The 15,163-nt window shown below is 41.3% G+C and overlaps 3 protein-coding genes across 6 annotated transcripts; 2 read left to right on the top strand and 1 right to left on the bottom strand.

Moving 5' to 3' along the window:
- Positions 1 to 194: 194 nt before the first annotated feature.
- LOC122967969 (coiled-coil domain-containing protein 152-like) lies at positions 195 to 6,641 on the top strand. 4 transcript variants are annotated; one of them, XM_044332809.1, is made up of 8 exons: positions 195 to 468; positions 1,078 to 1,183; positions 1,954 to 2,022; positions 2,605 to 2,669; positions 3,354 to 3,489; positions 3,833 to 3,960; positions 4,467 to 4,574; positions 5,643 to 6,641. In XM_044332809.1, exons 1-8 carry the CDS (start codon positions 406 to 408, stop codon positions 5,769 to 5,771), a joined length of 804 nt encoding a protein of 267 aa, XP_044188744.1. In that variant the 5' UTR covers positions 195 to 405; the 3' UTR covers positions 5,772 to 6,641. The 4 variants fall into 4 exon arrangements, with proteins under 4 accessions (XP_044188744.1, XP_044188745.1, XP_044188746.1 ...); XM_044332810.1 differs by having other exon boundaries at positions 197 to 367; XM_044332811.1 differs by having other exon boundaries at positions 455 to 478.
- Positions 6,642 to 7,015: 374 nt separating this feature from the next.
- nim1kb (NIM1 serine/threonine protein kinase) lies at positions 7,016 to 12,323 on the top strand. The gene is made up of 4 exons (XM_044332804.1): positions 7,016 to 8,122; positions 8,785 to 9,083; positions 9,946 to 10,214; positions 10,847 to 12,323. The coding sequence occupies exons 2-4, from the start codon at positions 8,813 to 8,815 to the stop codon at positions 11,609 to 11,611; spliced, it is 1,305 nt and encodes a 434-aa protein (XP_044188739.1). The 5' UTR covers positions 7,016 to 8,122; positions 8,785 to 8,812; the 3' UTR covers positions 11,612 to 12,323.
- Positions 12,324 to 13,365: 1,042 nt separating this feature from the next.
- Positions 13,366 to 14,982, bottom strand: gadd45gb.1 (growth arrest and DNA-damage-inducible, gamma b, tandem duplicate 1). The gene is made up of 3 exons (XM_044332806.1): positions 14,738 to 14,982; positions 14,406 to 14,613; positions 13,366 to 14,296 (listed from the first exon to the last, which is right to left on the bottom strand). The coding sequence occupies exons 1-3, from the start codon at positions 14,878 to 14,880 to the stop codon at positions 14,183 to 14,185; spliced, it is 465 nt and encodes a 154-aa protein (XP_044188741.1). The 5' UTR covers positions 14,881 to 14,982; the 3' UTR covers positions 13,366 to 14,182.
- Positions 14,983 to 15,163: the final 181 nt, after the last annotated feature.

Below are 15,163 nucleotides of genomic sequence, written 5' to 3'. Positions count from 1 at the left end.
TTGCATTTTTTAAAAATATTTAAATACTTCTTTTCTCTGAAATGTGGTGTAGAATTTTAGTGTAACAACAGGAAATACACCTGGAAACTGTACATATCTTACACTTACATAGCATACTTAATATACTTATTATTCACTGCTGACGTAAATGTAATCGATGAACGATACTTCGAACCTGTAATGAATAATACATTTATTTCTCTGTGCACGAGCGCAGCCGTTTTCGAGCGCGTGCGGTAAAATAAAGTAGCTTTGGACCTCCTCATTTCTTAACAGCAGCTAGCAGCAAGGCTTAATATCGGACAATTACGTTAGGTTATATTTAATGGTTGCTGGTATAGCTTGAATGAAACTGAACTGTAAAACGGTATTTTTACATTTTACTGTAGCAGTTTGTTCCTAAAGATGACAAAATTAAACTGTGTTAACCTTGATAAGTTTATGGAGGCGTTTGCTCTGCTAGAACAGGTAAATTAAGGTAGCTAACGTTAGCGTTAATTCACTAACTGCTCAGAGGAAATCTGTAGGTTACCTTCGACTTAGCTATTGTCTATTTCTTAAGTTTTTGACACTTTACTAGATTACAGAGTTAAAAAACGTAGTTTCTCACAAAATAATTATGGGAGTGGTAATCTCGGTCATTATTTTCAAAGAAGGTAACGTATGTTATAGCCTAGGTGTTGTGACATCACGATTGCCTCTGTCGTTTGGTGGCGTATTTTTCCAGTGTTTGGTTGACATTACTGGGCTTCAGCTTTCGCTATCCATTTTTCTTTATCTCTGAGTCTTTTTTGTCAGACAGACAGGCAGACAGAATTAATCACGAAGGGGAAATGCATAGTTAGAGAGCCAAACCACATAAAACAAAAGACAGTAAACAATAAGAAGACCATACATGATAAACAACTAGAATGAAATAAAAACCTGTTAATAGAGACTGAACCTAAACCCGAACCATACTGTGTTATTGCATGTCCACAATGTAGTAAAATATTGTACATTAGCAGTGCATGTGTAATATTGTGGGATGAAGAAAAGTCTGAAATTTCTCCATTCGCCTTTACTTTCATCTAACAGAAAATTACAGAAGTTAATGGCAAAAACAACGTGTTGGAAATCATGCTGGAGGACGCCAATAGACTCATGAAATTCTATCTGACCAAGGAAAAAAATCTTATTGAGGGTAAGTTTCTGTGTGTCACTTGAAAACTGGAGGTCCACATTCATTTTAGGTTTTTTTACTACTGTGTTTTTTTTCTAAGATACAGGATCTTTATAGTGCTTGATTTATGTTTGTATGTCTCCCCCTGCTGAGTTTTTTTTTTTTTTGCTAAATAACAGTCCTGACCTGGTATCACTAGTTCTCATTGAAGTCAAATAAATCCTAAATTTCTAAGCATTTACATTCAGGATTGATACTGTATATTAGGGAAACTGAAATATTAGTCTAACTGAAATTGACCAGAAATTAAAATACAAAAAGACATAAAAAATACTCCAAAATGCATTTTCAAAATATTTTGTGGCAATTACTTGATATTTTAAGTGTCGATCTCACCATGTATTGGGGTGTATTGAAATGACATGTCTTAAAAGGTGACAGGTGCAGTTATATATTATGAATACTGTATATTATATTTTAAATACAATGTTTGTCATGCAAATGACTTGGTGACCATTAAAAGATAGATGGGATTCATATCAACAATGAGCTAGATTATGGTGACTGTGCTGTGTCAGACTAAGGTTGAATATTATGTGCACATGCAGTTAGATTTTACATTAATTCGGATGGAAAATACCAGATAGATACATAAGATATACATCTCACTGGTTTTAATAACTGTCTGACTATCATTGAATTGTTTCCTACTGGAACCCCTACAAATGTATGGCACCTAAAAACAAACCAAACAAGAGAGGTTGCTTATTATTTTGATCTACCTGTTTCAGAGAGAGACAGCCTTCTTGTCACAGTGAACAGACTGCAGCAGACTTTGCAGGAGCAGTGCAACCTCAGAGGTACCTGTGATAACTTGTTGGACACATATTAAGTTCCTCATTACTTAAAGTCCCTGCACACGCATTGTTAACTCACACAGACAATTTCACCTATTTCAATTTATATTAGACCTCTTCTCAGAACTGTGTTTGATTGGCATCTCCCTCGCTCTCTGGTTGGAGTCCACAGAACTCATGTAATTCCCAGCAAATCTCCACCCAACTTCAACTGGGGCAGAGGTTTTTAATTAACCAAAATAACTGAAAATACCTGTGTGGGTGTGCAGGGCATTTAAGATACCCAGGAGAATACTTTATCAGGAAGAAAGAGTATGTTTTTTAAGCACACACCACAGTGAAAGTAAAGTTACAGCAGAATATGGTCTATTATAAATAAATGGTCCTCCAGTTCAAGTTATGATAGTATTGGTCATGTTTTTAAGTGAAAACATCTCTAGTTGTAATTAGTGATATCCATTCAGTACTAGAATCATACTTGGTACCTGAAAACAAATATCAATAAGCAAATTTACTGTGGAAATTCTGTGTAAGGATTTTGAGGATTTTCATAATGTAAATATTCTAAGACTGTTCATGTTGTAGTGGAGAATGAGAGACTAAAGAACGACAAGGCGGACCTGAAACGACAGAATGAGAGAACAGCAGAGGTAAGGACTGAAGCAGGGGTGAACACTGACACAACTGTCTTGTCATAGTAAGGAAAGCACAGGTTTTAGTAACAACATTAGTAATGGCTCTGTTCTATTCAAGTGTCCCAGTAAGTCATGACAGTGTGGCAGCGATCCAGCATGAACAACACCAGGACCCTGAAACTGAAGCAGCTACATGGAATTCAGTCATAATTATTTGTATTATTTACACCTGTGTGTTTCTTAATGCATCAAAATGTTTTTTCATGAAAAAAGACCTATTGCATTAAATACATTGAATATAGCTGTGACTCAAAAGTTTAGACTTCATTGTGCTGCCCATTTCTGAAACCAACCCTACACTACGCCCTGCACTGATCATGGTTGCATTAAAAAAAAGTACTAGATAGAAGCATTCTGGCTTCAGATGTACAGATACTGAGTTACAGTCCACTGCAGCTGAGTGATTTATATGTCTGTACATTATTTTGAAGTCAGAACAATCAGTCAATTTCCTCCATAAATATCACCCTTCTTACCAATATTTCTTATTTATGCTTTTTGGTGACTTTCAAAGCCTTAACACTGGTAGCAATTCCACATCTTTGACCTCATCTTGAACCCGTAGTAATTTCTAATTGAATAAAACAGTTTTAGTGTCAGGCTATGATGTGGTGTGTGGCCTGTGTGTGCTTTCATCAGGATGGAGAGACTGAGGTTCAGAGGCTTATCAGTGAAATGGGAGCAGTAGAAGAGAGACACAAGAGGGAGCTAGAGACTGTAAGGCAGCAGTGCAGGAGAGAGGTGGAGGACGCCCACAAGGAGGCGTTCAATCAGTGTAAGACCTCACAAAACAGTCAGTACACTGAGATAAACAGTGTTCATGTTTTAGGGAATACTGACACTTTACTATGTACAAAATAACAGCCCTAAAGTCTATTTTGAAAATGCAAGACTAAGACAGTGGATCAGATATCTGCTGAAAAACACAAGAGTTTCATAAAACAACAGAGAAACCACAGACCAGTCAGAACACACCATCAGAGCAGCTTACATGATGACGTGTTGACATCAATCTACAGCATCAGAACAGAAATTTAATGAGACAAAAAAACAAAACAAGCATGTTAAAGATAAATCTATACTTGGCTGGTGTCTGCTGCTGTTTTATTTCCTGACAGTGGAAGCTAAAGATGCTGAAGTAAAGACGCTGCTGAAGAAAAAGGATGTAGATCTGGAAGAGATGAAGAAGAGGCTGAAGGACCAGGAGAGGGAGCGGCAGAGCGAACTCCTGAAGTTACAGATGGAGGTAAATTAAAAGCTACATTTAACTTCCGACAGTGTTGCTGTCAATGACCACTGATATGAATACAGTTGATACAGGACACTGTTGTTGATGTTTCTATCTTTCATGATTTTGAAATATATATTTGAGGGTAAGGTGCGTGTTTTGATAGAACATGGTACAGTTACTTTTTGTCAGTTTTTAAAGATTGACAAATAAAGCCTGAAGTAACAGCCTTTCTCTCTTCATGATGTACTAATGTAATAACCTGCCAGATAACCTGCAGGGATTGAAGAGGTCAAGAGTTCAAGTAAGACAGCAGCATGCGTCTGCAAGAGTGTGTGTGGGCAACAAAACAATCCACATACGCTTTCAGTATTTTCAGGAAAGCTGCGTGAAATGAGCAGAAGTCTTGAGGAATGATTTCAATATGAATGCAGTGCTAGGACTCCCCTATGGTCTTGAGTGACTAGTTTCAGCTTTACTACATGTAAGCTTATTGGGTTTTTTTTCTGTGTATATTTTGGCAGTTTGGTGCAAAGTTAGCCAGAGTTCAGAGTACAGCTCAGTGGAGCCAACAACAGCAGCAGCAGCAGCAACACAGATCCCAACTTCTTCCACAGAGTGTCTTCAAGAGGGTGAGCAGCACACACGTCCTCCCTCTTTTCCCATTATAGACATTAATTAACAAGGCACAAAACAAATGGAAATGATCAACCTTTAAGTCAAGGTCTTGGTGTGCAAGGACATATTTTTTTAGTATTTATTGTAGTATTTGCAGGGGTGAAGAAACTACTGACGTTTGATCCTACAAGATTAAGTGCACAGCAGGGCTTCCCTTGCTCTTGGGTTTGCCAGTTTGTTTCCTTTACATGCAAACTTCAGCCCAGACTAGAACAAAGTCCATTAGAGTTTGACCTGGAACTTTCATCTCGTTAGTTCCCTTCCTTCTAAATGATATCAGGCCACTTGCCAGCATGCTCCATCACCTTTGCCCTATCTGAAAGACAAATGTCTGGCAAAGAGAGGAGCCTAAGGGAGCACCCCTGCAGTGTTTTTGCAGTCTGTTTATTCGCTCACAGCAGCCAATGTACTGACTGTACAGACATTAGCTGTCGCTAGCTAGAAACTTATGCACCAAGCATATTTGGACAGTGTGCACACAAAACTTGACAGAAACTCTAGATTGTTTTTTAAATTTTCCTCCAGTTTCTCTTCTCATGAAGTCTCGGGATGAGACAAATACATGTCTGTTGAATCACATCACACCAGAGAGAGATCCTTTCCTAATGCAATTCCAAAGGCAGACAAAATGCAGAGTCCTTGATATGTGCAAAAATGCATTCTGAAGTTCAGCTAATGCTAATATGAGGCTCCGTTTTATGTTTACTATTTGCCAAAGTTCCAGTCTTTTTAGTGTGAAATTCCCTGTTCCCTGTTTTATAGACTAAATAACTAATTGAGAAAATAATTACAGATGAATCTCTAAAGAAACAGTTCCAGTCATAGAACAAATTTCATTAGCAATCACTAAATTGTTTTGTTGTTAAAATACTTAAAAATCTGATAGTCCCTTCACAAAACTCACAAAACACTTCACAACAATCACTGCTCTGTTCTTAGAGATGTGTTGCATGTCCTGTTATATTGCATCTTTCTAGTGTGTGTTTGTGTGTGTGTTTGTTTGTGTGTGTGTGTGTTGTTAGAAGTTGATGTACATCCAAGAGGAGAAGAACAAGGAGATTGTGGCTCTACGTCAGAGAATCAAAGAGCTGGAAGAGAGCCAGCGTGTCGGGGGATTCAATGACAGCCGTTCGAAGAAGAGAAAGATCTAGTTTGTAAAGGTCAACAGCGCTAACAAGCTGCTGACCTGTCAGCTCTGCAGGTTCATGAATCTGCAGGAGACCCAGGGGTCAGAAGTTACCAAAGTGTTTTGAAATTTCCAGATTTAAATTTAAATTCTGTAATTCAGTTCTTCAAATGAACCGTTGCCTCATTTTATAGGACATTTGTTCGACTTTACAGCCTCTTGTGTACTGTCATGCACAGATTTGCAGTTTCACCCCCTTGCTCGCAGGTGACCAGTGTGTGGAGAGTACAATTAAACACAGGCCGTATTCCTGTCTAAGGCTTTAATCCAATCAGACGCCTGCATGGTAGGAAAGAAGGGAGGGAGGGAGGGAGGGGAGGCATGGACTCAGGAGAAACTCACTTGAATCACTTGGCATTCAAAAAAAAAAGAAAGAAATCATTTAACTTTCACTTTTCACTAGAATAACTTTGATTTTTAACATATCACGAGTGGGGCGTTCAATGAACATCCAGCAATCATTCAGGACTTAAGGGGAAACTCCATTGATTTTATACAAATCTGTTGGCAGGTGTTGGGAAATACTGCGACATATGTGAAAAAAGTTTTATAGAGCCTTTTGTGGCTCCAAAGGCAGCTGCATAAAGTCTGATGTCATTTGAGTCAGTATTGGTTGGGGCTGACGACTACAAGTTTGAAAATAAAGAAGTCTGGCAGTGTGGTGTTAGACAGAGGTGAGGTTACCAGACCTCTGTAGCCGCTCCTCATCTCTGCTTCAGGCTAGTGGCTTGAGGCTATATTAGCTGCAACTAGCACAACATTCAAATCTCCAACTGAACTGACCGCTATTATGTTGCATTGTGGGTAATGTATAAGTCTTACTGGTTAAACTGTCCATTGTGAGTCTGACAATGTTATAGAAGTGCAGTACTCTTTTTAAAGAGTTGATCTGATTTGAGAGCAAAATGTTGGGAAATACGCTTATTTGTTTTCTTGCCAAGAGCTTGCTGAGAAGCTTGATACCACTCTCATATGCGTATGGTAAATATGAAGTTACTGCCAGGAGCCAAGTAGCTTATAATAGAATAAAGACTGGAAACAGGGGGAATTGCTCTTTCTAAAGGTAACAAAATCCTGCTTATCAGCACCTCTAAGGCTCACTACTTAATACGTAAAATCTCATTTGTTTAATTTTGAAAAAGTGTAAAAATGACTGAATTTGATTTTATGGGGGATTATGTGCCAGACTATTTCTTGGCCAGGCTTCAGGAAGTCACTGCTCCCAGCCAAGATAGTACATAGCCCATGCATTTGCCAAAATATCAAACTATTCCTTTAACAAATAACTAACACTTTTGATAAGTATTTCCTAAATTTGGCAATTAAAGAATTTAGAGCTACAATGATTTGAATGAACTGATTATAGACATACACTAATACAGATCTATCCATGATAAGCTAAAATCAGCCAATAGTATCAAACATGCTAATGTATCAATCAGGCTCTAATCCACTAAGTACACTTGCACTAAGTTTGTGTTATGTTCTCGAGATTAGACTACAATGTTTTCCTGCTGTTCCTCCACTGCTCCTCACAGGGACGACACACCTGAATGAAGACGCTCCGCCTTGTGAAGTGTTGACCTCCTGCTTTGTAATCTCTTTATCTGTGCTGCTCAGCCAGCGTCGAAAATGGACAGAGAGTTAATCTCTATGGGAACATTGGGTAATACCGTTGCATAACATTTCATCTTAACAAAAGCCAGGAGATCAACCTTGGCTACACACAACATAGCTATTCTCCCTCACAGGTGGGCTTTCCCAAACCTGCAAAGCAAAGCATTCAGATCACATACTGTATGTTGCATCCTCACTGAGCACATTTAATCTGTTGTGTGGTTTTGGCCTCATTTTTTTCAGGGCAGAAAAAATGAGGCCATTTGAAGGGATTGGGAGAGACCTAAATTAAAACAGGATTAGAGTTCATGACACCACCTTAATCCGTCGTCCCTCAGTGAGGAGGAGAGGGTGCAGGAGGGAAGAGGTGAGCGGTGAGAGGTGTGGCCAGGAAAGCCCGCAGTCCTACTGTCTGTCCACTCGGCTGATGGCTCAAACAGATCCCCCCCCCCTCCCCTCCTGTGTTCCTTGCCGTCAGTGTACAGTAGTCTTTTAGAGAGCACAGAGAAAGAGGCTATGACGGCATCGCACTGCTTACTAGGATAGGACTTTCTGGAATGATTTTGACATAAACATCGTCAGACTCCAGTATGTCAGTGAAGAAAATTAATTTTCTCAGATCTCACTTGAGAAGGGCAGCAATTTGTGCAATGGACTCTACAGCTGTGTTTTGATGCAGAGCAGCAATTTGGAAACTTGGTAAGAAAACAAGAACCTTGTGTTCTAGATTCTTTATCTAATTATCTTTCTCCGGTCTTGTTGCAACCATTTCACGGTTACAGGTGTCTTTTGAAAAAAATAACAGTAAAATGTGTACTAAATGTTGCATAAGACATCTGAAAATTTTGGATGTAATGGTATAATGTAGTGGTGAGTGACATGGCTTAAGAATACTCATGCAGAATATTTATGTCATGTTAAAGGGATTCTAGGGACATTTGAAGGGGATACCAGGTAATTGGGTTTCAAGTGGTTAACAGAAATGTGATTGTATTCACTTATATTAAAATTTAGTCCATGGACTAAATAACTCACTAGTATATTAGTATGTATCATGTTTCAAGTCTTGATATATTATTCATAAGGTACACCCATTTTGCAGCTTTGACAATGACTATAGGGCTTCTCATAAGCTAAACATTTCTGGATAGACTAAAACCGTTTTTATCTGAATTTATTTACTTTTTTTAAACTGCAGTAGTTCAGTATCTTTTTACAATATGTTGAAGCAATGCCATGTGGTATTTGTAGTGATGTACATATGGTTGTTTTCACATCCTGTTAGCAATTTAAGGAAAAAATGCCTGTATGTATGAACTATGAGCTGGTAATGACTTAATTACATTATCATGTTTTTGAAGATGACCATATCCTCAGCCTGCTGCAGAAATGCCCGGGAGTCAGTACCAGGTGACAGGCACCAAGTTCCACCATAGCCTTTACAGCCTGACAGACAGCTCTGTCGGCCCAGAGGATGAGGAAGCAGACCCCCCGGTGCGCCTCACCCCCCTGCAGAAGCTCACCACAGACATGTGCAAGGATGAGAAGACCATCAAGGAGCTGATTATAGGCCGCAGAGTGGGCTTCTACAAGGTCCGCGGGGAGATCGGCTATGGGACCTTCTCCAGAGTCAAACTGGCTTTTCACGCTCTGACTAAAGGTAGGTGGACATGTTATCTGACTGCAAGCAAAGTAAACATTTCCAAACAAGGCACCTCTGGCCATCCGTCCGTCACACACCTGAGTTAGGTTGGGTCCTGTTACTTTTCTTTAACTTTGCTCATTATTGTGCAGTCACTGTTGAGTACTATCTACAAAAAGAGAGCTACCCAGAACACTTTGTGAACAGCTTAAGGAAAAGGGTGAACAGAAGAGAGCAGTCATGTAAGGTTAAGACGGGTGCAGTGTGTTGTTCAAAAACACGAGAAAAACAAAAAAGATGCCCGACACACTTTTGCCATTGAGAGTTCTGCACCAGCCTAAAGCGGAGACCCAGACCCATCCAGTACCTGTTTCTTTAAGACCTGACCCGACTGAACCTGATGGATATTGTTAAATTTCAGAGGCGAATTCGACCTGAAGTTATATTTTTGCTTTGTCTATTTATGACCATTAGCTCGACAGGCTAATTCACTGCTCTGTCTACACTATCTTTCCTACTGGGCAAATGCATATCTATTTGAAACACGTCATGCATGGATGCAGACAATTGTCACAGTTAGTCCAGAGAGAGACACCATGACATTTCTTAATAAATCGCATTGAAAGATAACCAAACCTGAACCCAACCCAAAACCTAAGCTTTACACAACAAAACAAAGTATAATATCAGTTTTCTCAGGTAGCAGAACTCTGTCTACCAATTATTTTTGCAAATTGTTTAGAATATAAAATATCAAAAGTAATGAAGGCTGCAACTAACCACTTCAATGATTAACTGATTATCAGAATTGTTGATTCCCTTGTTGACAGCCGGACAGTTGTTTAATGTCTTTGTGTCCCGTCATCTGTCCCCCTCGTAGACAAAGTGGCCCTGAAGATCCTGGATCGGACGAGGCTGGATACTCAGGCTCAGCGGCTGCTCTCCAGAGAGATCACCAGCATGGAGTCCCTGCAGCATCCTAACGTGGTCCGTCTGTACGAGGTGGTGGAGACACCAAGCCGCCTCTTCCTGGTGCTGGAGTACGCAGGAGGAGGAGACCTCCACAATAAGATCTCCAATGAGGGGAAACTGTCTGACAACACCAGCAAGGTCGCGTTTGCCCAGATCCTTTCTGCCATCAAATATATGGTGAGTGACGTGGAATCTGAGCGAGATTTTGCTTTGTTTTTCCCATCATGCAGTCAAACATTTTATGATAAGTTAAGATATGTTTAACACAGATTTGTGTTCCAGGAATTGTATTAAATAAATCCAAAGATATTTAATGAGCTTTCATATACGGCAAAGAAAAGCAGGATATTTTCACATTTGAGATACTGGAACTAAAACTGTTGATTTAAAATCATTTAACAAAATAGCAAAGTATAGTATCAAAATAGTAGCTCCAATTTAAATTCATTCTAGGATGTACTGTCATATACCACTCGTCGTTTACTTACAGAAAACAAGAAACATTTTAATTTGATTAGTGTCACAATTTGATGCCTTGCAAACATGACACTACTCTCTGCTAACGGTCCCACAATGCAACGTGCCACATTACCTTGGTCTTTTTTTCTATTAGCATTTTAACACACTAGCTTCATTGCTGCAGAGATTGTAGGGAAACCGTCCATGTACAGCAAGCAACATATTGTCAGGTCGATGGCCTGATGATGGCCGAGACTGTGAAGATTACAATCCAGGATATAACAGAGATTCTATCACATCAGATTTATTTAATATTTAGAAATTTAAACCTTGTATGTTTTGCTGTGTAGCACGACATCAGCATCATCCACCGCGACATGAAGGCAGAGAACGTCCTGTTTACCAGCAGCGGCTGTGTGAAGGTGGCCGACTTTGGATTCAGTACGCGGGTTTCAAACCGCAACGACGCCCTCGACACCTTCTGTGGCTCGCCACCTTACGCAGCCCCGGAGCTCTTCAGAGACGAGTGCTACGTGGGGCCTCCTGTGGACGTGTGGGCCATGGGGGTCCTGCTTTTCTTCATGGTGACCGGCACCATGCCGTTCCGTGCCGAGACTATGGGCAAGCTGCGGCGCTGCATCATCGAAGGCGCCTACACCATCCCTCCCTGGGTGCCCGGCCCCTGCCAGAGGCTTATAAAGGGCATCCTGAAGACGGTCCCCGCCGATCGTTATGCCGTCGACCAGATGCTGGGCTGTGATTGGCTCTTACCTGTTGAGTTTCCCTGGTCGCTGGTGCCTCCTGAACCAGATAGCCCTCTGCAAAGCCTGCTGGACTCAGAGCGTGGGGACCTGGAGGACGAAGAGGAACATGAGGAGGTCAGGAACTCGCTGGAGGAGCTCGGGATTACCCAATTGCACTTACGGAACAATTCACTCAAAGACAGCCGCAGCCCTGTCACTGGAGTTTATCGAATCGTGCTGCACCGAGTGCAGAAGAGGAGGGGCTGCGACAGCCTGCCTGTAGTCCGAGGGATGGTGAGGGACCCCAAGAGGGAGGGCCTCCGGGCCTACCGGGGCCTCAGACACACCTCCAAGTTCTGTGTGCTTTCATAACAGACTGTTCGAGACGCTTCAGCACAGTTTTTATACAGACTTCTTTTATACCAACATGGAATTTAGAAGTAGAAGTTTTTTTATTTTATGTTTTACATTGTTCATGACAATAAGTTGGTTTGTTTATTTATTAAGTGAGTTAAATTGACAAATACCTTTTCGGTTTGTAGCTTTTGATACATTTGTGTTGCTCCTTTTAGTGTATCTTACGGGGGTTTGAGAATAGCGTAGAAGATACGTAAAAGTGCCTGATAAAATTAAACCAGAGAACTGTAAGAGTTGTGAAAGCATCTTTATAAAATATTTGCCCCTTGTAGAAACAGCAAATTTGGATTTAACCTGTAAAACTTGTACTAACAGCTGCTGTAAGTCATTATATTCTAGGACTGCAAGTAATTATTTTCATTATCAATTAATCTGATTATTATTTTTGATTAATTGTTTGGTCCAGTGATGAAAATGTGACCTATAATCACAAGTTATGGCCTTTATGCTCTGTTGACATGAGATGTCAGCAGATGAGGTAAAGATTTGATGATGATTAATGAGGATTTTAGAGGCCTGAAGAGGTGAAAGCATCTAGTATGAGTGAAAAGCCAGACAATGTTTTCTTTCTTATCCTTTAATCATCTTGGAACAGCTCAGACTTACTTTAGGGGTTACTGGGAGGTCCAAACCTCCATGTTGGGAACTACCGGTTTAGTCTGTAAAATGTGAACTAATAGTGACACATTACAAGTTTCCAGAGTCAAATAGCCCAAAAAACAATTAGTTTACAATAATGTAAAACAAAACTCAGTATCAGTTAAGGATGTATTTTCTGTCCATCAACTAATCAAATAACTTTGTCATGCAAAACCTGTTTTTATCTTTTCAATCCTTTTGAGTGCAGAGAGGGGGTTTTGTAAATATGAACATCTTTGTAAGTGTCTGTGAGGGGAAAAGAAAACCTCACGCCCACTTAAAGCAATTATGTCTGTTGAAAAGACTCTTATTGTTTATGAAAAACTAAATAAAGTGTTTAAAAAAACTGATGAGTCACGCAGATCTCATTGTTCCGGCAGAGCAGGTGGCTGCTGCTGCTGCTGCTGCTGCTGCACCCAAACAGAGCTGATCCTGCGTCTTTGTGGCCTGTTTACCAAAGTTTCACCGAGTGCCTGCGAGCAAATAATAGTCCCGACAGCAGCTGGCAGGACACCAGATGATACCCGGGACCCCTCTCGTCTCTACAACCGGTCCAAACCAGCCAGACCCAACCCGACTGTCCCCTTTGGCAGTGGAGCGCAAACCAACCCCCGACTCCTCCCAGCCCTGCCCTGGCCGACCCCCACCTGCAGGAAGCGGCAGATGGCGCGGCGTGGCTGCGGAGACATCTGCAGGCCAGACAATAGGCGCTCTGTGCGGACCGCTGGAGCTGACAGGCCTGGAGCTCCGCTATTGTGCGCTGCGCTATACACATGCAGATGAGGCGTGCAGGAGGAGGGACCGCAGAGGGCCTTTTTTTTTTTTTTTTTTTACTGCAGGGACAACAGCGAGCAGATGACAGGCCTTAGCGCCCTCCATGCAAATTTGCTGAGTTTTAAACTTTTGTTAGTTTCGTAACACCCTCCCCCCCACCCCTTCTCTCCATCCTCTATGACCCCTCACCATCTCCTCCAAACACACACACACACACAGGCACACAATATATACACACAGTACACACAGCTCAACTCTAAAACCCAAGAGAAAGTTAAGACACACAACGCCCAAAATATGATTTTTGTATTTTATTAAGCATTTTCCACTTACAATTTCCAACCATTTCTAAAGTGAAACTGATAGAAAGTTGTAAATTAGTTTGTTTCCAACATTGTTTCGACAGGATCAGAACATCTTAAATCAGATCTTCAGTTTTTAAACATTTCTGTTCTTCAGTACATAATTAAATGTTTCTAAGATACTCTTACAATTTCTCATATTTTTAACATTAACTTAATTTAGTCATATTCTAAAGTGAAACCTTTAGAGAATAGACATTTTTTCAAAGTTTTTTTTTAAATGTTTTAGAATATTTTTGTCATCGTTAAATTTCTAAAGTGAAACCTTTAGAGAATTAAGACAATTCTGGAAAGTGGGAAACATTTCCGCTGATTGCAACTGTTGTCATGTTGCTCAGCAAAGAGGACACTTTTAAAAAGTCCCTTTTTAAGAAGGCCTCTTTCTCAGCACCGCTTCTTCTCCTGCTGCGCGTGCTTCAACGTGCGACGTTTGCTCTGTGGAACCACAGGACGCAGAACTCGCATCTCCTTCCTCTCCAAACCTCATCCGCACAAAGAATGAGGGTCGATGTGTCGCTCTTGTGGCATACCTGACCTCATTCACATAAAGAATGAGAGTCATCTTGGCATGGACTGGACAAGAGGCGACGGTTCACGGGGGCCCCTCGGGCCGGCGCCGTGCTGCCTGGACGGGAATCCTCCTCAGGAGTATCCAGGGATGAGAAGAAACAGGGTCATCCTGTTCATCAGGATGAGTATTTCCAGGTAAGAGCTTCACAGCATCTGTTCAAGAGAGGAGCCAAGTCCCAGATCAACGCCCGGGCAGGCTGATCTCAGGAACCCAGTCGTTCAGACGGCGGCTCTCCTCACAGAACAGGTGCAGTTTCTCCAGAGCGGGGTCCTCCCAAGAACCTTCAGCTGGGTTCTGTTCAAACAGGAAGAGGAGAGAAGCTTTAGTCACATGTTTTCTTTTTTAAAAGCATCACATAAAATAGTTTAGTAGAACAAAACCCTGTTAACTGAGCTCTACATACCGTGATGAGGACGCAGTGAGCATCTTCAAGCTGCTCCGCCTTGTCACCAACAATCTCAGCCAGACGCTGCATGTCGCTCACTCTGACGATGCTGATGTCGTTGTCGAAGCAGAAGGACTGGATGAGAGTGAAATGGATCTGGAGAGCGATATCACACTCAAACTCCTCATCCATGGCCAGGACGCAGAAAGACACGCTGTCCGGGTCACTGTGGAAACAAGATAAAGGAAAAAACACAATGAGCTTTCATCCACAAAATGATCCAAAGCAGCTGATATAATAAATGAAAATGTAGTAAAGCGAGTATCTGAAGCTGAAAGTCTCATACTTACAGATTCATAACTTTTGCGCACTCGTAGACACCGACGGTGAGGGAGTCGTTGTCTTTAGCGGTCTCCAGGACCTCCTCCAGGGCTTTGCCGGTGCACTGAGCACGCTCGGTGGGTTTCTGGATCAGAACTTCCTCAAGAGTCATGATGAAGATGATGAAGATATTCCGCAAAGGGAAAGAGCTTTAGCAAGTGTGTTCGAGAGTAAATCCGAAAAGGAGCAGAGTGCTTTCAAACCTCGAGCCTCCGTCTTTTATACTCTTCAGCTCGTGCGGCGCAGTGAAAGCGCTGCGTCCTGATTGGCTGAAGCTGAATGGTGTATTGGTATGATAATGCTATTGTCACACTCCGGCTCGTGGCAGATTGATGGAGGTCATCGAGCCACGCACGCTCCCCCTCTGTGCAGCAGCCTGGCCTGAAACTAAAAAT

The sequence above is a fragment of the Thunnus albacares genome, chromosome 18 (assembly GCF_914725855.1).
Source record: "Thunnus albacares chromosome 18, fThuAlb1.1, whole genome shotgun sequence".
Taxonomy (NCBI): domain Eukaryota; kingdom Metazoa; phylum Chordata; class Actinopteri; order Scombriformes; family Scombridae; genus Thunnus; species Thunnus albacares.
This window is presented reverse-complemented; position numbering and strand designations above follow the sequence as displayed.

What these genes read in the sequence shown, in the direction of transcription:
- gadd45gb.1 (XM_044332806.1), bottom strand. Translation starts at nt 14,880, where the DNA reads ATGACTCTTGAGGAAGTTCTGATCCAGAAACCCACCGAGCGTGCTCAG. An exon ending in TGCGCAAAAGTTATGAATCT is followed by an intron (nt 14,614 to 14,737) that starts GTAAGTATGAGA and finishes TTGTTTCCACAG; the next exon opens with TGACCCGGACAGCGTGTCTT. An exon ending in CTCACTGCGTCCTCATCACG is followed by an intron (nt 14,297 to 14,405) that starts GTATGTAGAGCT and finishes CTGTTTGAACAG; the next exon opens with AACCCAGCTGAAGGTTCTTG.
- nim1kb (XM_044332804.1), top strand. Translation starts at nt 8,813, where the DNA reads ATGCCCGGGAGTCAGTACCAGGTGACAGGCACCAAGTTCCACCATAGC. An exon ending in TTTTCACGCTCTGACTAAAG is followed by an intron (nt 9,084 to 9,945) that starts GTAGGTGGACAT and finishes TCCCCCTCGTAG; the next exon opens with ACAAAGTGGCCCTGAAGATC. An exon ending in TTTCTGCCATCAAATATATG is followed by an intron (nt 10,215 to 10,846) that starts GTGAGTGACGTG and finishes TTTGCTGTGTAG; the next exon opens with CACGACATCAGCATCATCCA.
- LOC122967969 (XM_044332809.1), top strand. Translation starts at nt 406, where the DNA reads ATGACAAAATTAAACTGTGTTAACCTTGATAAGTTTATGGAGGCGTTT. An exon ending in GGAGCAGTGCAACCTCAGAG is followed by an intron (nt 2,023 to 2,604) that starts GTACCTGTGATA and finishes TTCATGTTGTAG; the next exon opens with TGGAGAATGAGAGACTAAAG. An exon ending in CAAGGAGGCGTTCAATCAGT is followed by an intron (nt 3,490 to 3,832) that starts GTAAGACCTCAC and finishes ATTTCCTGACAG; the next exon opens with TGGAAGCTAAAGATGCTGAA.